Genomic DNA, 22052 nt, shown 5'->3' on the forward strand with positions numbered 1-22052 from the left:
GTAAGAATCTCTCTGTTAGTAACTGCATTTTTATTTATTTTTATTTTATTTAGAATTTTCAACGCCAGTGTCTTTTCGTAACATTTCCCCCCCAAGGAAAAATTCTTTAAAAATGTGAAAAGAATGTTCTCAGGTTTTATTTGGCATGAGTAAATGAACGCTAGGCTCAATTTCACTAAATGAGCAGCCAGGTTTTACATGCTGCAGTTCAGGCATCACTTTAACACTCACAAAGAGGCTGAACATGTTGCATTTAAATGCATAGCCAATTAAAGGCTGAGCAGGAACTTTAAAACTTATTAATCAAACAAATGTACACTGCTAAACATAAGAGCTTAGACGCACTCGTTTGTATGGTTCAAAGGCACCAATAAAAAGCATTTGTAAAGCTGCACAAATGTTTATTTCACATGGACGTGCACAGCACCCATTTTATGCAGTGTATGATACATGCTGATGAATGCCCACTTTCAAAAAGGGCTTATATGCACTAATCCAGTTGAGCCACACCACTTAAGGCAAAGCTGTATCATAAGGCAAGCCACGAGATGTTCTGTGCAGACTAACAAAAAGTAAAAAGCTGCTTGCTCTATAGCAATAGTGGGCGTGTGCCTGGCAACCGTTTGGAATGTGCCTAGTAAGCCTGCCATGTAGGTTTGCAAAAATGATTCAGCTTTTAGCAGTGCTGCCGGTGCGTTTTTTCAAATGGACCACTGTGCCATCTGTACCCACCATGCTCCCCAGGATACCAAAAGTAATAAATAACCAGAATTATGGCTTTTAGAAAGCGTGGGCACAAGAAGTCTCTTATTACAACATTGGACACAGTTCAAAAGGTTTTGCGATGGAGGGCCCGCATGCCTTCCTCTTCATATTCTCTCTTGGAGACCCACATGCGCTTGAATGTGTCCAGAGAAGCCAAAATAGAGCCACCAATCCAGGTAGAGTAAAGCCGTTCTTGCGGAGCCGATATCTGTAAAACACAACAGTCATGTGCTCTGCAGACTAAATGTCACCCAAAATGACCTTACCCTGATTTTGATTCCCTTAGGCGATATTTTCTTCACTTCACCAAGCAGGCGATCTCCAAAGCCTGTAACAAGACAAAGCAGCTCAGCAAGTGCGCCTGCCAAATATCAATAAAGCACTTACCCTTGAAAAGTGTGGAGCCTCCAGAAAGAACAATATTTTGATACAGAACCCTACGAAGATCCATGTCACACTTGTGAATTGCAAAGACAAGAACTTGGTGCAGGCCCTCGAACTCTTCGCCTATCAGGTCTGGCCGGAAGAGCACCTCAGGCGCCCGAAAGCGCGCAGGCCCAATTTCAAGGGTGGTTCCATCGGGAAGTGTATAGTGAGCCTTTTCAGTGTCCATTGTCTCTTCTCGTTGGGGGTTGTTGGCCAAATAGCAAGCTTTCTCTTTTACTGTCTTGACAATCTCAAACTCTGCTGTTGTGTGAAAGTTGGTGCCTTCCTTCCTCAGCAAATGACGCAGATAGGCTGTCACATCCCTGCCTGCAATGTCCACTCGCAGAATGCTGTGGGGGATGGCAAAGCCTTCATAGATAGGTACTGCATGTGTGACACCATCGCCTGAGTCAAGCACCACACCTGTAGTCCGACCCGTGGCATACCTGGTGGAAAACAAGCCAAACTAAGCACAACTCATTGCAATTTCCAGCACTGCAAACACTTACAGACTTAGGACGGCTTGCATAGACACAAACAGTGCTGGAACATTGAAGGTCTCAAAAAATATCTCTGCTGAGCGTTCCCGGTTTCGTAGAGGGTTAATGGGAGCCTCGGTGAGGAGGACAGGATGCTGGAGTAGAGCATAGCACTGATAAGCATATAGAGCTGCAAAAGCTTTGCTCTGCACATACCTCTTCAGAAAATGTTTGTAGCTGCTCTTTTGAATAGATATACTGCCATATCCTCTCCATGTCATTCCAATCTGTGACAATCCCATGCTCCATTGGATAGCGAATACTCAGCAGACCTCTGTGCTCCTAGATGAAACAAATAAGCAGTGCATGAAACTCAGTGCAAATCTAATCGATCCTTATTTTGTTAAAGGTCTTCAATATTTGCTACTTGACAAGACAACTGAATATGCATTCTGTGAAAGGCTATGACGAGATACCTGGACATGCACAGAAAGGTAAGTTCCCTACAAATGCTTCCATGGCTATATACGATGCCCACTTGTCATGCTGCGTAAAAGCCTGCACCAAAACAGTGCCTGGGCATTAAATCTGGTAACGTAGGCTAGGGTGGAAATAAATAATAATTATAATAATAATAATAATAATAATTGGTTCACAGGAAAGGGAAGGCACAGTATCACACTTGGTCTATGGACATCTAAACCACACCGTAAGGGAAAGAAGGAAGGTGGGAGTGAAAGCAGAAAGAGAGAAGGTGGTGCCGTAGTGGAGGGCTCCAGAGTAATTTCGACCTCCTGGGAACCTTTAGCATGCCCTGACATCACACAGCACAAGGATGCCTCTTCGTTTTTCCTCCACTGAAACGCAGCCGCCGGCGTATCGATGGAGGCGAAACAAAGAGGCCTTCAATCATTTTATTATGAAAACAATACTACTCCAGGTTTCGAGCCTTCAGCGTAGTGCGGCGGTAGCCACGTCTTACCTACGTGATGCTGTGACGTCACACCCCCACGTGACACTAGGGTGAGAGCTGGGCTACCAACTCAAGCAGTCGGCATAGCGCGGCGGTAGCCACGTCTTACCCACGTGACACTAGGGTGAGAGCTGGGCTACCAACTCAAGCAGTCGGCATAGCGCGGCGGTAGCCACGTCTTACCCACGTGACGCTGTGACGTCACACCCCACGTGACACAAAAGCGAGAGATGGGCTCCTAACTCAAGCGGTCGGCGTGGTGCAGTAGGAGCCGCGGCTCAGTTGGCAGGAGCTGCCAACTTGGGTCTCTCATTTCACATGGGATGGTTATGTCGGAATCAGCCTGCTAGGACCCTGGCATTCACATTACTCCTGTAGGCCACTAATGGTTAAAGCGGGGCTTTATATGTGGGCTGAGGAAGAAGAGAAAGAGAAGAAGAAGAACGCTCGGTCACCCGCAGCTAATGCTTTCGCTCAATATTTGGTTCAGCAGCGTTGAACTCTTGTAACTTTTTTTTTTGGCAGAACTCCTCAAAGTAGTGCATGCTTTCTAGAAAAAAACCTGAACAACACATAATACACAGGGTTAATGAATTCATTGTTATAAACTCCCTCTTGCAGAACTGCTCCACCTATCGTACCATAACTGTGCTGACTTATTGGCTTTTGTTTAACAATGGTCTGCAGCAGGAAAGTGAGGGAACCAGATGCTACTAGTAAGGTTGACAGCAGTAAAATATTTACTTGCCCCTCAAATATTCGCATGAATTGAAAAGACATGTAAGAGGCACTACAACATTATTGCTTGTTTTATGTTGTAAGAAATGCTGTACATGCAACTGCAATAATGACACTTTCAGTGCACACTTGTTCATACCACAGTTAAAGGAACTATGAAATGCTTAAAATGAGGTAAAGCAAACGGTCGAGAGATACTCTCTGACAAGACAATTCATCAAGGAGTTTTCAGCTAGCTTCTATAACACCGGAGATAACGGCGATAAAAATGGCACTCCTCCTCTCTCCCCTCAACTCAACACTTCGAGACACCAGAAGAAGAAGAGGGGAAAAAAAACAAACAAGAAAAATAGTTCGGGAACTCCGCCCCGCCCATGAAACTCCATCGGGTGACGTTCGGTTCCCAGACTTCCAGTCATTGCGCCCGTTTTCCTGAGTGTCACCCACACACTCATCTGCATCACGCACAGCTTTCAAACTTTTCTCTTGTTTTTTCCGGCCACCGGCTTTTAGTTTCTTGACTTCTGGGAATCGGCCTTTTGCGGGACGCGACTGCGCATGCGCCCAACCCCTAGCAGCGTAGTCGCGAAGTGGACTGGTGGGTTCGTGGCCGCCGCGATCGGCTCCGGCGGTGGGGTAAACAAACTGGCGGCTGCCCGCGGCGCCTGCATTTCTGCGGTTGTTTTGGTGGTCGTTGTTGGATAGTATGACGCTCCTGACGATGCCGACAACTTGTGTAGCGTTTGGTTGCGATACACAATGTTTAAAGGGAAGCGGCTTCGGCTTTTTTTGCTTTCCAAGCGCTTCACGAGACCGTCTTCGACGCGAAGCTTGGATAAAAGCTATTCGTTGGCAGGGCCATCAAGGGCGCACTTGGGAGCCGTCGAGCGCATCAGGACTGTGCGGGAACCACTTTGTAACATGTACGAACTAGGTACTGAAGTTAAATATTCGTGCGAGCTGTAATGAAACCTTTTATTAATGAGCAGGAAAGCCTTCCATGTCACCGCGGCACCCTGATTTCATCCTGACGATATTCAACTTTTCGAGTAACGAGGCCAAGCGGGCGAATGCAATGAGTCGTTTTCAACGTGCGACAAACCGGACAGCGAAATAAAAACAACCAGAGGAGTCAGCGACCAGCTACCACCTGCCACAACAATGCTTGTGGGGACAAACGTGCACACGTCTAAAAGCTACGGAATGCAGTAAAGATTTCACTTAAAACAAAAACATGGAAGAAACGTTTCTGTCATTAACTTGCCATTATTTGAAGCTTGTTTCTAGGTGTCGAATATTTTTTTTTTTTTTTTTACAAACTTAAGTGGCTGCAAGACCGTTCTCAAAGTCAGACCCTAGAGATTTTGGTGGCTGTCCCCTAGCACCACCAGGTTCGTTGCCTTTGAGTGTGTTCATTAAAATTCCATGTAGCATTGGTCTATCCACATTCAGTTTCATTACCATTTGCTTGTAATGCATTGAAACTTGATGGGTTACAGATGTTGCTGCATTATTTGATGGACATTTAGTGTCACATGCTGACTCAGAAGAGCAAGAAGGCTGTTTCAGAAACTGTTAGATATGTGGTTGCAGCATAGTTGCTAAACTTTCTTTTATCACATATTGTCAGTACCTCCACCAGATGTTACGTGGTGGTGACCAGGGTCGATGACACAAATGAGTCGGTGATTGCACTGAAGAAACTCTTTATTGAGCTGACTTGCGCCCGCAAAAGAACTAAGCAACTCGGCTGCGGCGATAGCAACAAACGTGCTCGTCGATCGACGAACAAAGAATGCCCGTCACACTCGTCAACGCTCAATTTAAAGGCTGCTCAGAACAATCTAGATAACGTCGCAAACTGCTGCTAGCACAACGTGGAACATTGCAGAAACAGCGCAAGTGATCGGAATCTTCGAGACAGATCTCGGCGCATCTTTCGCGACAAAGAAAATAACGCGTCGTATCGCGACAACGAGTATGAACAAACACGGGATGCAGAATTGATACGCGTGCCAGAATCACAGCGATAAGGCCGCATGGCGGCGGCTGTTAAAAAACAACAAATACAGTTTTGAAGGTTTCGAGGCAATATGTTGCCGCTGCTTCAGCAATCAAGAAGCAGTCATAGCAGTGCATCTCAGGGTTATCAAGTCATTGTTTAAGACATTAGCATAATGTACAGAAGCATGTCATGGTTCAGTCACTTCAACTTGTCATTTTTATTTATTTGTACATTCTGCAGTCCCGTAGGAACTTTGCAAAAGTGGGATGAAGTACATATGAAGTGGGATAGACGTACACAACTATTACAGACTGCACAGTTTCTTTCATTTACACTGCTAATTAGAGCACTGCATGGGCCGTAATTATTAGCCTGGGAGGAGCCCAAAGAAATCCTTAACTACTTGCCCAGCCCTCAATGTGAATGGGCCCAGCTGAAGCCCGAAAAAAAAAAAAAAAATATGAGCCAAGCACATTTCACTAATGCAGATGTTCTGGTTACTTCCAATTTCAGTGAAAAAAAGGCCGGAATAGTAGCATGAAACTAACTCCTGGTTCTGGTTTCATTGGTCTTTGTTTTTTTTCTTGCCTTACATCCCATTGATACGAATGTTTCGAAACATTACGTTTCGTATGTAGCCCTCATCTTTGAAGCGGTGGCCCTTGCTCAATTGGTGATCGCATCGCATGCCAGACGACTGGAGGTACCGCTGAATTTGTTCGTCATTGGGCTTGGCTGCAATCCTCGGGCATGACACCCAGCCATCATTTATCCCTAGATACCCGCCAGGTATCAGGTGCTGCCCAGGACACGCCATCGTCGACGGAACCAAAATTACGTGCGCCAAGAAAACGTGCTCCGCAGCGGGGCTCAGCATGCGGAGGAGTGGTCCGTGCAGTGCAGTATCCCGCCAGTTTTGTTGCGGCGTTGTGCACGAGGTGGCAGCACAGGAAAACGCAAAAGACCGATTGTGTGCGAGTGCGACAGCAGCCCGAACAACCCGGGTCATTCACGAATGCATGCCTGCAGTGGGCAGGCTGCTGTCCACACCGGCGGCCGCCACGGAGAAGCACTTCCCTTCATATCCCTACGTGCACTACTGCAGAGTACAGCTTTCTACAAGACCCCTTTCTTCTCTCACATTGCCGGTCAGTCTACTGTGTCTGTAGCTTTGGTACAGTCTTCTGTGGTTTGACCAACGACGGCCAGTCTCCTCGCGGAGTTGACGCGATGGCAACGACTTTGCATGGATGCTGGCAGACGAGCATGCGAGTTGTACATGTGCAAACATGCCGTCGTCGTTTTTAGCCTGAATGAGCGCTTTCATGATGGTCGGCAAGAGGCATCTTTTGTGGTGCATAACGGAATGTACACTAATCATCGGCATGAACATGGGCTGATCATTTTAAGAGATTGCTACAAAGTTTGGATATCGGATTACAGGTGAGCATGAATTACTCGTCCGTGAATCGTAAGAACTGAGATTAACAAAAGGGTAGTGTAGTGTATTTTTTTTAAGCCCTTTCGCACATTGTTTAGGCAGTGCCAATGCATAACGTGCACACCTGTATCTCATATGTATGTATCGTCCGAGCCAGAATCGACGATGCAAAACATCAGCAAAACAGCTCAGCATATGCAGTTCGACAGCGCAGGTTGTCACCAATTTCCGCAGCTACAAGTAAGAATCGTGCACAGGAGCACGTGAGTGGCTATGCTAGAGAGGGTGTAGTTGTATGTACTACGCTCTATGTAGCTGTGACGTATGTACTCACGGCAAATTAGTTTCAAATCTCACCGCCATGCGAGAACCGAGCAGACCGTGAATTAAAGAAAAGAAAAAAGCGGTTTGAAAAAATTAATAATAAATCACCGCCTTTGTTCCAAGGAGTTGTACTTTGGGAGAATGCTCATAAGCATTCGTTCTACACATTCAAAACGTTTATCAATGGCCTTTCTAGCCTTTAATGAAGGAAATTCTGCATTTTCTTAAACAGTCAAAGAACATCAACATGCAAGCAGACTTTGGTAAGATGGTTTAGTTTGGTTTATGGGGTTTAACGTCCTAAAGCGACTCAGGCTATGAAACATGTCGTAGTGAAATGCTTATGTGCCATAAAACCATATATAACTAACTAAAAATGTCGTATTGAACCACTCTGGAAATTTCGACCACTTGGGGTTCTTCAACGTGCACCGACATTGTACAGCACATGGGTGCCCAGCTTTTCACCTCCATTGAAAAGTGACCGTCTAGGCCGGGATTCGATCCCGTATCTGTCTGTTATGTCTAATCGTTCGTTAATACTTTGTCATTAGGAAGAAAAGCAAACGATTAAACAAACAACAACTGAATTTACTGGTAATAGAAAAGGGAGCACATTCAAACGCGTCCGTTTCGCACCAAGTTCGTTTAGCGACTCCTCGCCACTGTGTCCCATTCCAGTCTTCTTCATTGTCCCCACTCTCCCCGTTCTCGCCCCGAAGACCCCTCTTTTCTCCCCACTCGAGGCTCCGGCGTTGAGCGGGGCCTTTCAGGAATGGAGAGCGCCTGGCGCGACCCAGGGGGTCGAGCGGCGTCCTCCTCGAAGGGGCCAGGAGGTCATAAATTAGACCGCCCGAGTGTCCGAAGGAGCGTGGGTGGTAGTCCGAGTATTCGGCGCGCGGACAACCTTTCTTTTGCGAACAACGTTCACGACACATTCCCGCCCGAAATGGCACAGGCATTTCACAGACACACACACTCACTGCACAAGCTCCACTGGGTACAGCACTTGTAGTGGACGACGCAGGGTGGTTCCTCCAGGAAGCCTTACGGTGCAGGATCGAATTCGCCCGTCGCGTCCGGCGAAGGTCGTGTCGACTATCGCCATCTTCCAGAGCTGTCTGGGCTGTAGAGTCTCCTTGAGCAGCACAATGTCGCCTGCCTGTAGACTCCGGGTTGGGTTCCTTTGGTGCAGCTGCGTGGTTTGCAATTCTTTCAAGTACTCGTTCATCCATTGCCGCCAGAATCCACGCAGGAGTCGTGCTCTGTTCGTGAACATTTGCCGTAGGGTCACTCCAGTAATGGCATTCAGTTCGACAAGCGGAACATCTGGCAGTGCGGTGGGCCTCCTGCCGATAAGAAACGAGGCCAGGCAAAGAGGATGAGGCTCGTTCGCTTCGGTGTGCACGTGCGTTAGTGGACGCGAATTGAGGATGGCTTCCACTTCCGCTAGCGTCGTGGTGAGCTGTTCAAAAGTGAGACAGCTTCTTCCAAGCACCTTTTTCAAGGTTTGCTTGGTTAAGCAGACAAGTCGTTCGCCAAAGCCACCCCATCACGGTGGGCGTTCCCCTATGAATTTCCACTCCACTCGGGTGTTTGAGTAGTTTTTGACTTCATCGCTTCTGATAATGTTCCAAAGGATAGCCAGGTCCTTGCTGGTCTTTTTGAAAGTGAGTGCATTATCGCTGTATACGGTATGAGGTATACCTCGACGGGCGATAAATCACCGGAAAGCCAAAAGAAAAGACTGTGTTGACATGTGTGGGGATTCACAATCCCCTTCCTCCATTATAACGCCCGCGTGTAATTAATGCGTGATTACGCGCGCTGGCAGAGAGGTTGGCGGAGGAGAGGACATGCTGGCCACCCCCCGCTGCCTCCCGGCCCTGCGGCGACGCTGCCGCGGGCTTCCCTCTTTCCTGCCAGCATAACCGGGAGACCTCCTCTCCCGTTCCGTGTCGAGGAGTGCGACTGCAGCAACTCGCTCGGGGTTCTTCGGCGAATGGGAGCGCACGCGCGCGGTTCATGATTTCCGCCGAGGAGACCACTGGCGTCACCGAGAATCGCCCACTAACCGTAGGCACTTACCGCAACGGGATGTGAGCGCGAAGCCGTGTCAGGTGAGAAAACTCTTCCTCTCACCTCCTTGGCGCGCTTCCCTATTAGGTGGTTTTTATTTCACACCCGTACGTGGCGTTCGCTCGCTACACGGTGGTTGTTCTTGATTGCTATTCCTTTGCCGTGTACTCGAGCACAATAAACTATGTTCGAGTACGTAACTCTGTGTTTGTCCCCTCTGGCTCGAACCCGCCGCAGTGGCGACTTCTAGCACCGCGGGTTGGGGGTCACAGCTCTGTCTGCTAGGGCTGGCACGTCGGGGCTAGAAGGCGACTGTAGCATCTAGACCCCCCGTGGCACATTTATTGCGAGAATTAACCCCCATATTATGGCGCCCAACGTGGGGCCAGAGGTGTGACAAATCGAGTGTCTGTGTGTGTACGACGCCGACACATAGACTAGCCATGGCAGTGAGCAGGACTGACCTTTCAGTCTCTTCTAATACTGCAGAGGTGACTGCACAATGGCAAGCAAGCAAAACCACCTTAACTGTTATTACTGCGAGAGATCAGGAGCTGACGCTAGCCACTGTGGTCTTGTAATTTTCTGCGAGAGCAGGATGTCACACGACTCCACCGCTCTGCAGCAGGGTGAGGCGCGGATGCTGGTGTGAAAGGCCTTCTCTCGTAGTGTTTTGATTTCCCATGCTCTACGGGAGAATGGGAAACGTTGTAGCGTATGCACTTTTGCGCGCGCACGTTGATGGCATGAGAAGTGTTATTACTATCCTTTCTGCCGCGCCCGTTAGCCAGTTCGTCGCGATAGCTCGCAGCCTCAGAGAAGGGCCAGCCTACCCGGCTTCTCTGAGTGGTAACCGTTTAATTGCATCAGTGCAGTGGGGAGCCTTGTCAGCCTTAAGGGAGCTTTAGGAAAGCGGTAGGATCCTGTTTGTTTTTTATTTTATTTTGTCGACCAGTGTTCGACGGGCTCTGGGAGCCGAGCGGCGCGGCCGCGGCGCACTAAGGGCACGCTGGTATTGCTGCCTGTGCGGGCTGCTACACAGCTTGTATTGCTGTGAGCGCGTTGGATCCCTGCCGTCTGTATTCCGATAGCACCCTGCGCAATCCTTTCCCCACACGAAGGATACACGTGAGTCCTTCGAGGTTGGTCCCGCCACGCTGAGACGAGCTATATCGCACATGTGCATCGCTGAGCATGCGAGCGGCCCTAAGACTTTTCTTCAAGTTGTGCCATTTCGCTGCCTAGTGATGTGCATGGTGACGTTGTCGAATGGGTAGAACTTACTCTATATGTTCGCAACAACGCCACGGTTGCTGCGTTGGGCACACGCCGACGCGCGACAGAGCTGCAAGCAAAGATGGCGGAGCTAGACTTTACACAAAGCGCACCGCAATTCGAGCCCCGCTGCGTGGCCCGAGGAGGACGCACTCCCCCACCAGCAGGCAGCTGGAGCGAGAGGCAAGGCTTGGGATTTCGAGCATCGCGCCTCTTTACAACTTGCGCCTACGGCAGACGTAACTCTGACCAATGCGCAGGGAGTAATTTCTTGTGCTGAATATAGATGGGACGCTCTGTCGATATTCAGCGCATTTTACTTCCAGAGCAAGCACGCGCTTTCTCTTGGAAAAGACCGAGCCGGAGTAGATTTGAAAAAGAAAAAAAATGTAACTAGCGAAAAGACAGCATTGCAGCCAGCAAGGAGGGGAGCCGGCGGAGGCCACGACGACCGTTGCAGCAGCGAGCGGTAAGCTGTCCAAGGAGTGGCCGCGTTCCTGCACCCAGGGCATGCTGTCACCGTCAACCAGGCCAAGACAAACGGTTTCTGGTCGGCTACAGAGCGAGCCAGCCGGAGTTCATGGAACGGGCCCACGCGTCTAGCACGACAAAAGCTGCAGCAAAGGGACCGCCTCGGCGCTGTTCGGTGCTCGCGGCCGTGGCTTCACCAGCGGGAGCAGCATGGCGCCCCGCTGCCCTCGCCATCGGCGGAGTCAACGACGGAGGGAAAAGAAGCCGGCCGGGAGCGAGCGGACGACCCGCTGAAGGGGGCCTGCAGCACGCTACGCAACGCGAAGACGCAGTTCCTAACCGTTCCCCGGCAAGCTGCCCTGGCTGAACAAGGATGAATGCAGAGGCCCGCCTGCGGCCATCGATATTTCCGTGCTCGGCTGACTGACGGTGAAGAAGCGGGACCTGCGGCCGCCGCACGTGTGCCCCAGCTCCCAGGTCGTCTCCTGTGGTCGTCGGCCTTGCCTCCCCCTCCGACACCCGTGGCTGTGAGCTGTCTGCAACTTTTTATATATTGGCACTTTTCTTTGGGTTTAAACAGTTTTCTCTGGGTTTAAAAGTTAAACGGCGTTTAGCCGGCCCCCTCGGTATATCCCTCGGTGAACGTGACTGCTTTTAGCCGTACAGCGGTTTTAAGGAGGGGGGATGTGGGGATTCACAATCCCCTTCCTCCATTATAACGCCCGCGCGTGATTAACACGCGTGATTACGCGCGCTGGCAGAGAGGTTGGCGGAGGAGAGGACATGCTGGGCACCCCCCGCTGCCTCCCGGGCCTGGGGCGACGCTGCCGCGGGCTTCCCTCTTTCCTGCCAGCGTAACCGGGAGACCTCCTCTCCCGTTCTGTGTCAAGGAGTCGACTGCAGCAACTCGCTCGGGGTTCTTCGGCGAATGGGTGCGCACGCGCGCAGTTCATGATTTCCGCCGAGGAGACCACCGCCGTCACCGAGAATCGGCCACTAACCGTAGGCACTTACCGCAACGGGATGTGAGCGCGAAGCCGTGTCTGGTGAGAAAACTCTTCCTCTCACCTCCTTGGAGCGCTTCCCTATTAGGAGGTTTTTATTTCACCCCCGTACGCGGCGTTCGCTCGCTACACGGTGGTTGTTCTTGATTGCTATTCCTTTGGCGTGTACTCGAGCACAATAAACTATGTTCGAGTACGTAACTCGGTGTTTGTCCCGTCTGGCTCGAACCCGCCGCAGTGGCGACTTCTCGCACCACGGGTTGGGGGTCACAGCTCTGTCTGCTAGGGCTGGCACGTCGGGGCTAGAAGGCGACTGTAGCATCTAGCCCCCCCGTGGCGCATTTCTTGCCAGAATTAACTCCCATACATGTCACTCACCAATTCAAGGTGGAGCGCTCGGGTGACGCCACAAGTGAACAGAGTGATGTAACACTTGCAACCCTTTGACGCACCATTCTCTTTGATAAGCAAAGGACCGGCGAAGTCAACCCCGGTGGCTTGGAACGGATGGGCCTCGGTTATTCTTTCTCGTGGAAGTGGCGCGCATACCTCGTTAGCTGGTTGCGCGTGGTAGCGCTGACATATAACGCACTCCTTGACTACCTTCTTCACCAGCTGTCTTGCACCAATCACCCAGAATTTCTCTCTGAGTTGAGTCAGAGTATCGCGGATGCCTCCATGCAGCACTTGTCGGTGGCACTGTTTGGCAATGAGCTTGGACAAATCGCTGTGCTTGGGCAGAATGATGGGGTGCTTGCCGTCGTAATTCAGTTGGCTCTGTTGAAGCCTTCCGTGCACCCTAAGAATACCGTGGCTGTCGAGCTGCAAGGACACATTCTTTAGCGGCGAGTGTGATGCGATTCACCGGCTGTTCTGTACGCACTCCACTTCATTTGCAAATCTAGCGCCCTGCTCATGCAGAATCCAGTATTCCTCTGCCTTGTTCAATTCTTCTGATGTTAAAGGACCGGATTCGTTTTTCTGGCGTCTTGCTTTAGCGACAAATCGCAGCACCCAGGCGGTCACTCTAGTCAAGCGTGAGAAGGAACTGAAACATTGTATTTCTGTCAAGGCATCCGTAGGCTGCGGCTGCAGCGAGTGCCTTCACTTCCTTTTTTTGTTCCAGCTCCGCCTCGGTGAATGTCGGCGCGATTCCGCTCTGAGGCCAGTGGCGTTCATCCATGCAAATCCATTGTGGACCTGTCTACCAAAGCCCGTTCTTCGATAACTTCTGTGCAGGTAGACCGCGGGTGAGGAGATCTGCCGGATTTTCTTTTCCGGGGCAATGCCTCCAAGTAAATCCTCCGGTCAGTGTCTGAATTTCGACAACGCGGTTGCGTATGAACTGCTGCCAGCGATCAGAGTTTCCATGAATCCAGTGCAATGCAATAGTTGAATCCGTCCACAAATAGACGTTTTGGGGAGGGTCCTCTAACTGGTCGAGAATGTAGCGGCCTAGCTGTGCAGCCAGCAGGCATGCCATCAGCTCCAGTCTGGCAAGGGTAAGCTCCTTAATGGGGGAAACTCTCGATTTGCTAATTACTACCGTCGCGGTACCATCTTCGCCATCTGTCGTCAGGTAGGCAACTGCCCCGTAAGCCACTGGACTCGCATCCGCAAAAAATGTGCATCGCGCCTGTGCCTGCCCTGACCCTGTAGTATCAAGCACCTTGACCTCGGGCAGGTAAGAGAGTTCCTCAGTCCAATCTGCCCACTTTGCTGCGATTCCTTCAGGCAGGGCATCATCCCATCCTATGTTCAGGAGCCAAAGTTGCTGAAATAGCACCTTTGCTCGCACGATGAAAGGGGATAGCCACCCTAAGGGATCGTAAATCCGCAAGGTGGTCTGCAGGACGGATCGTTTGCTGGGTGGCTCGGTCGTGGCGATTCTGTCGGTGCAAAGGCAGAATGTCAACATGTCCGTACTTGGTTCCCAAGCGAGTCCCAACAAACACACCTGATAGGTAGCCAAGAGGCTTTGCCCCCTTTGAGTCCTGCTCAAAAATTCGACAAAGCTGTTCGCTGTTAGATGCCCATTTGTGCAACTTCATCGAGGCTGCTCCGAAAATTGCGTTTGATTCGTTGTACAAATTCAGTGCGGCTTGTTCGTTTTCGGCTCCCATCAGTATGCCGTCGACATAAAGGCTGCGTTGTAGTTGGCTTGCAGTGATCGGGAACTGCTCCTCTGCGCTCTTTAGGTGATGAAGAGTGGCAGAGAGCAAGAACGGACTGGCAGTCGTTCCAAATGGGACTCTCTTCAAACACCATGTCAAGATTGGTGGAAGAGGGCCACCTGGCTCAGGCTTCTTTTCAAACCACAAGAAACGCAAAACGTCTCTGTCGTCCGGTCTCACTGCAATGTGCAAAAAGGCCTGTTCGATGTCCGCTACTAGAGCTACTTTGCGCCTGCGGAAGTTTAGCAGCATGCCCACGAGGTCAGCCGTTAAATTTGGTCCACTTTCGAGATTGTCGTTTAGAGATTTTGCTGACCTATCGTGGGATGAGGCGTCGAAAACCATGCGCAGCTTGTGAGCCTCGCGGATGACAGCCTGATGCGGCATGTGGTATGCAGGGTTTGCGCCACTGTCATTGGTTTCAACCAACTCCGCCATATCAAGTGCGCTGTACTGCCTTATAGCCACGTCATACTCATCTAGTAGCTCTGGAGATCCTTGAAGACGTCTTGTGAGCTGATGTAGGCGCTTTAGGGCAACCTGCCTGTTATCTTCCAAAGCTGTCACAGGTTTCTATGGAAGGGCTACCTCATATCGACTCTCCTTCACCTGCACGGTGTCCTTTAAACTCCACAACAGCATTGTTACAGTTTTTTATTCATTTTCATCTATCCCAATCGATTCTAAGGTCCAGAATTTTGTTAGTATGTCAGTTGCGCTTCTTTCCATGACCGATGTTCTCAGGGCAACTGTTTGCATGCAATAGGGTCCTTCGTCCATGCCCTGAACTGGTCCCTGAATGGTCCAACCCACAGCCGTCTCAACTGCTCTCAGTCTATCGCCGATCTTGGTGGATCGGCCGGTCGTTAGATCCCAAATATGGTCGGATCCTATGAGAAGCCCAATATCTTTAGGCCCTCCGTCGTTGCCGAAATTGGCAGGCTCGTAACCGAGCATTCTCAGCCTGCCCATCAATGCCACGGGTGGTTTTGGGATATGCTGATCGCAAATGACGTCTGTCTCCAGAAGCTCTAGTTTGCATGTTTTTCCTTTTTTAGTTTTAATTTCGACCAATACTCTCCTGAACACTCTTTCTTCTTGGTGACCGCCAAAGACACCGACGGTTAGCATTTCTTCACCAAGAAATTTGCATCCCAGTCTTTTTGATGCTTCAGATGTCAGGTACGAGCGTTGGCTTCCGTCGTCGAAAAGTACTCGCAGTTGCACCCAGGCCTTTAGGCCACCGCAATTAGCTGGCGCCGTTTGAAGCAAGACAGTTTTCGCAGGAGCGGATTCTGTTCCTGCTGCAACTTCAAGGCTAACTTGCGCGTTGGTGACTCCGCTAGTGGCTTCCCTCTGGCGTGCTACCGCATAGGACGGATCACAAATTGCAGTCGCGTTCTTCTTCCCACACTTCATGCATTTTAGGTGCACATTACAATGCATTGATCGATGCCCTTTTCGCGTGCATTTGAAGCATCTCCCTGCCGCTTGCAGAAGCCGTTTCTTTTCCTCCAAGCTTTTTTGGGCATCGCATTCCTGTGTCAGATGCTCCTCGGCATTACAAAAGAAGCAACTTTCCTTGTTTGCATTTTGATGCATGGTTGCTGCGGTTGGCAAGGGTTTATGTGATTTCCAAGGTGGCTTCGGCGGATCTTTTCTGATTTCTTTAGAGTTTTTGGCCAAATCCATGCTTTTTAAGGCAGTCAAATTTTCTTGACTCTCGACTTCGATTTTGAGGAAAGAAATGAGTCGTGAAAAGGATGTCACGGTACCTTTGTCACTTGCGTTAGAGCTTTCCGAAGTGTCGTCGCTTGATTCGGCATTCCCGCCCATGGAACTAGTTGTCTCGATGACACATTTGCGGCTGTAGTCGAGTAAGATGTCCGTTGGCAGTGCTCGTTGTACAATCGGCATGAGAAGCGTGGTGTAGGAGTCCTGCTTTTGGCCCAGTGTCGCCAAGCCTTTGATGTGTGCAGCCAGGGTGTCGTAGAGGCGGCGAAGTCCGCATACATCGTCTGAAGAGCGAACTGGCTGGACGTCAATAAGCTTTTTCATGTGCTCTTGGATTAGGAGCTCTACGGCGTCGCTGTAGCATCGTAGCGTCGATGGAAGTCGGGCAAGCACAGCGGCGGCATCCCCTGTGACAGATGCCTTGAGGTAGTGGAACTTGTTGGCATGAAAGTTCTTCGTTTTTGTCGACAACTTGTTCGAACACCTTCCAGAAGGCCTGCCAGTCATGACGTCGTCCGGTGAATTTTGTGAGCTCCAGCTTTGGCAGCTTGACCCTAATCTTCGAGATGGTCGTTGTCTGGGCGGCGTTATTCTCCCGCTGAGTCGATGAGCTTCCAGTCGGGTTTGAGATGCACTGTTGCAGCTTGGCCAAGACAGTTACGATTCGATCGTTGTACTCAAAAACTTGTTCGTACTCTGTCTCGGCCTGACTGTTCACAGCGTTTAGCTCAGCATGGAGATGTTAGTCGAGCGTGCATGACATTAGCATCGCTCTGCGTTAGCTCATCGAGTCGCTCAAGGCATTCCTTTGTAACTTTGGTGACTTGAGTGCGCAGTACCTTTCGTTTTTTGAAGAGGCGCTCCATCGTAGAACCAGCGTTGCTGAGGATCACAGAAATTCAGATAACCAGGAGATGAGACGACTTCCTGCGGCAGCGTTGGGTAGACTTCTTGTCCGTTGCGATGAAAGACCACAATGAGGTGAATATCCACGGTTCGTTGATCTAAATTTCTTCTCTTCGCATTCTTCCCGGGTTTCGGCACAAACGTATGTCTGTTATGTCTAATTGTTCGTTAATACTTTGTCGTTAGGAAGAAAAGCAAACGATTGAACAAACAACAACTGAATTTACTGGTAATAGAAAAGGGAGCACATTCAAACGCGTCCGTTTCGCACCAAGTTCGTTTAGCGACTCCTCGCCACTGTGTCCCACTCCCGTCTTCTTTATTGTCCCTGCTCTCCCCGTCCTCGCCCCGAAGACCCCTCTTTTCTCCCCACTCGAGGCTCCGGCGTTGAGCGGGGCCTTCCAGGAACGGCGAGCGCCTGGCGCGACCCAGGGGGTCGAGCGGCGTCCTCCTCGGAGGGGTCAGGAGGTCATAAATTAGACCGCCCGAGTGTCCGAAGGAGCGTGGGTGGTAGTCTGAGTATTCGCCGCGTGGACAACCGTTCTTTTGCGAACAACGTTCACGGCAATATCCTTGAGCACAGTAGTCGAATGCCCCAACCACTGCGCCATCCCAGCAGGGTCAGACTTTCGTAAGAGTATTGTTCTTTTCTGTATTTTGACCAAGTCAGACACTAACTGGCCAGAGCATTTTAAAAACCATTGTCACCTTTGGAACATACTGCAGTGCATGAACATAAGCAGCATACGCAGCAAATGACCACTCATCAACATGCACATCACAGGCTCAGCCGAGTGTGGCCTGGAGTTATAATAAAAACAATAAATCATAATAGTAGCATCATAATATGTCACCACTGACGTATTATGATGCTACAGTACCACATCATTTTAGGCCAGCGCTTTTCAATAATGCTCCAGATACTCCACAATACAGCTAGTTGGCATTTTTTCCATTATAGTTCTGAAATAACTGTCATGTATGAGCAGTTGACATACAGGTGGCAACACATTACAGCAATCCAAGAATGTGTGAAAAATGTTGGAGGAAGGAACTCCTGTAACTTGCTCTAAGACATGTAACTTTGGAAAATAAATGTTGGTATCCTTGGCAAAAACATTTCCTGGCAATGAAGAGAAAGCTACCTGGGTGCAGTGATCATAACTGTCATTCCGTCAAACAGACTGTTTGACGGTGCACTTGGCTGCCTGGTGCCATCTATGGAAACTCCTGGTAACAAGATTTGCCTAGCATTTTTATTTCAATCACGCACACTCTTTTTGCATTGAGTTGTGAAAATGGAAAGTTGGCAGTTATATATGATGCCAAACATAGACGCAATTAGGTATAAATCAACTCGCAAGCCATTAACAAGAAATTATTTTCAGTTAGCAAATGTAAAATAAAAAATGCCTTTTTACAACATATCTAGCATGAGACAAAAGAACAAATGGAAAACAGAGCGCGTCGCCTCACTGTCGCTATTCTGCTCGCTAAGCTCCGCTACGGTGCCCCTTACTTTCACTTTACCGCAGCAAACTACAAGACACTTGGCTTACTTTATAACTCTGCCTTGAGGGTTATAACCGGTCTACCCGTACACACGCACACAGCCTTGAGGGTTTGTCGCACTGATTTGCCAAATCATCACACTTGTGACAACTTTACAAAATGCCGCATGTGTCATCAGAGACTTCACTGACGACACCAGTGAGTAAACAGCCCACCACTCCACACTAAGATCACAGCTCAGGCTCATCATTAGGTAAATGTATGCAATACGAAATATGGCTAAAAGGAGTACAAGGCGAAGAGAGGTGTTGATCAAAGCCATGATCAAGGTCAAGGCAGGCTTCACCCTCATTCAAGTAGTTTTCGGCGGTGTCAATGCTACCTCCACTGACTCAGTACAGTGAGGAAAAATGTTACGACAGAGAAAGAAGTCTGCTATTTCCAGTATCCACTTTAAGGAAAGCTAAGTAATTTACTTTGACATCTCTAACAGCTATCGGTGACCAGAATAAGACATAGTTCAGTGCATCCATCATTATTATAAAAGGGTCCACTGCTCTACTTGCAACCTTTGAGAAGGGAAGTTCTTCGCATGACTATCTCAGCACCAGCCAACTAAATAAAACACTATTCCGGGTATCCAAGCTAACTTTGGCCAAGGTTTAAAAAATGAAACATTTGAGCTAGACCAGAGAAACCATTTGTACACAGCTGCCAGCCATCTGGTGCACCACTAAGAATTTTTTTATTTTGCAATTAACTAATTAGTAATTAGTATAGTTTTTCTAACTTAACAACTATTGCCTTTAGGCAATATATGGATTTGCAGGGTTGGGGAGCACTTTCTAAAAATCCCCAATCTATTTATTTCCGATAAAGAAAACCTCACATGTATCGTTTTCCAAGCTCTAATGAAAGCCCGCAAAATACAAAAATTATCACATATTTAGGGGAATCCCCCCAAGGTGGAGTAGATTTGTAATAAGGGAGTAATTACTCCCTTATTACAAAAATTATCACGTGACTGGCGCATTCGTGTGCCATGATTGTGATGCTCTCTACCTGGATTTCAGTAAACTAAATCGCTGCAACCTTGGCTCCACGACCCCGTTGCAGCGGCAGGCCGATATGTGTGCGGTGGTTTCTTCGTCTGCTTCAGGCAGTCGGCGCACGTGACGGTGCAAGTCGCAGCAAAACATATCAGCCTACTGCTGGGACCGAGCTGTCGAGTCACGGCTGCAGCTAATTTCGTTCACTCAGACCACGACTGAGAGCACCGCTAGCAAGCTAGCATCCTCACCACAAAGGAAGATTTAATATCATTCGAAGTGAATGAGATCTGGTATATTGGATACCATTTTCCCCTCTTTTTGGGTTACACAATGAAAAATGTGTTTACCATATAACTCACAGTTTTATGATTTATCCCATGAAGTAGTGCTTTCGCACTGCAAATGTATGTGCAAAATGCCTGGAATTGCAATACTGTTAAATAGTCCAAAGCTATATTAAATTAATTTAAAACCATTAATTCATTTTTACACAAGGTTGTGGAGCATTACTTCAGCAGTCAGCATTCATCTCAGCTCAGGACATGAACAGACAAAGCATTAAGTTCGTTCAGGACTGGCAGTCATGAAGTGAGGGTCTCTGCTCAACTGATATCGAGTGAGCATGAAAACTGTTCCCATGCTGCGGACGTGAGAAAATCAAATACAGGCAACTCGCAAGGCAGTGCCCGTGTACTGCAGAAACCGAGAACTACAACTGCCTCACAGCGGCATAAGGATCATGTTTTACTAAACCTAATGTAGATGAAATAAAATGCAAGAAATAACTTATCTTTAATGCCATGCAAACTGTTACCACATAGCATCAAAGAAAAGTCTTTTAGGGCATCTATTTTCACTATTTACCTGATATAAGTGTTCAAGAATGTGAATAAGCTCTTTAAAATCATTTGATATTAATGTCAATCCTAGTGGAATTAAACAATTCCCTGTAGCAACAAACAACAAAAAATGCTGATGTCATTAAAAATGGATAATATTAAATATACCAGTGAGCTGTGGTGGTAAACACACAAAAGCCTGCTTCAAATATAGTTTAATGTTTTCAGGAGTAGTATTCTGCAGCAGGAGCTGTGACTGTGCCACTGAAAGCGAGTGTAAGGATTCTGCTAGAACAACCCGAGCATGCCAGTGATGACGCTATTCCACTCATTGTATAGATATTTGGGGACCTCTGCTAGTGGAACACTACCTGTAGCCTTCCAAATAACATCCTCAAGCATCAATTTTAGAAAGTAATACATTTCACACAAACACAAAAATGCAGAAAGGATAATGGTACCAATGATAGCAAACAAGACAAGCCACAGCACGATGCATCATTATAAGTTTATCACAGTGTTCAAAGTGGCAGAACAGAACACCACTCGTACCTCTGCTTTTGGCCCTACAAATATGTCTCCCTCCAAGGCACCTGCCATGACCCTCTTGTGCTTTGGCCGTCCAATGCTGCAAAACACAAGACAACATTCTCATAAATGATGAGAAAGCGGTACAATGAACTGTGAACAAGGTAAATGGCACATCTACTCACAAATTGGGAAAGTGACATTTCGGAACCTGGTCTCCTGCAAAACCTGCCTTTATGACGCCAGAGCCCTGCAGAAAAAAGTTGTCCAGGGATAGAGGGCCCCATTGCCAAACTTAAGCAATTTTGTTTTCTTTGTGGAAGTCAGCAAAGCATGCGAAACATGCGCGTGGATGGCCTAACACAACAATCATCCGGTCCCAAAGTTGGCGCAGCGCAACGTGTTTGCAAGGAACACGATAGAATTGCACACACAGGCCACAAAGGCGATCCCAACCAATTGTAGTGAAAGTTCTTACATAACTTTGATAACGAAAGGAAACCATGACCACAAACGCCCACGTACCGATCATTCTCGTACGCGAACTAATCGTCAACAGACGATTCAAAAACTTCGCAAGACGCAAGTACGAGACGCCTTTTGGAGTGACAGACTCCGTGGTCAAACTGGATATGCAATGATACTGTGGCTAGCAAAAGTAATACAAAATGCGCACAAAATAGAGAAACCATCGGCAACACGAGCCATCAGCACTTGTTCCGCCCAGCCCATCTGTCAGCATTGACTTGGTCATCAAAACAGCGCATCTAGAAATATATACTTCCGTTCATTTAAGATCAGAGGTTTAATTTACTGATTTTATGTAAATTCTGCAAGCCTGTCAGCTGCTTCATGGCAGTTACACGATTTTTCACTGAGTGTGACTCATTCAATAAGAACATGGCGGACAGCTCGTATGAAAACTGAATGAAATGCTTGACTGCAAAAATTTATGCCACGTGCACACTTAAAGAGCAGGTACTTACGTTGTCTATAACTACCGGCTGATTAACTATCACGTCATACGTTTCCATAATCTATCACAGACGTTCGCAGCCACACCAGATACTACAGGCGGCTTCCCTCAAACGTCCGGTGCTACTGGTGCTGCTACTACACCGTGGTCTCGCCAGATTTCGCCGTTGCTCCTAAGCATCACACAGCCACGCATCGCTACGATCAGTCCACACAGATACTCTCTGTAAAAATGTGTAAATGCTTTAATAAAAATTATTTACGATTTTCTTCAAAATCGTTGTGTATGTATATGCAGGCGTGCAGTGCCTCTGTACCTGCCACAGTAACGGCGATAGTGCGGCTACGAAGA

General features: G+C 48.5%; 1 protein-coding gene across 1 annotated transcript; it reads right to left on the reverse strand.

The window, feature by feature from the left end:
- Window positions 1-778: 778 nt before the first annotated feature.
- On the reverse strand, window positions 779-21870 carry Arp1 (Actin-related protein 1). The gene is made up of 8 exons (XM_084591314.1): window positions 21712-21870; window positions 20911-20975; window positions 20750-20825; window positions 1887-2012; window positions 1701-1825; window positions 1153-1637; window positions 1032-1093; window positions 779-973 (listed from the first exon to the last, which is right to left on the reverse strand). Exons 1-8 carry the CDS (start codon window positions 21757-21759, stop codon window positions 830-832), a joined length of 1131 nt encoding a protein of 376 aa, XP_084447440.1. The 5' UTR covers window positions 21760-21870; the 3' UTR covers window positions 779-829.
- Between the last annotated feature and the right edge of the window lie 182 nt (window positions 21871-22052).

The sequence above is a fragment of the Amblyomma maculatum genome, chromosome 1 (genome assembly GCF_055883805.1).
Source record: "Amblyomma maculatum isolate TAMU_Amacu chromosome 1, ASM5588380v1, whole genome shotgun sequence".
NCBI lineage: Eukaryota > Metazoa > Arthropoda > Arachnida > Ixodida > Ixodidae > Amblyomma > Amblyomma maculatum.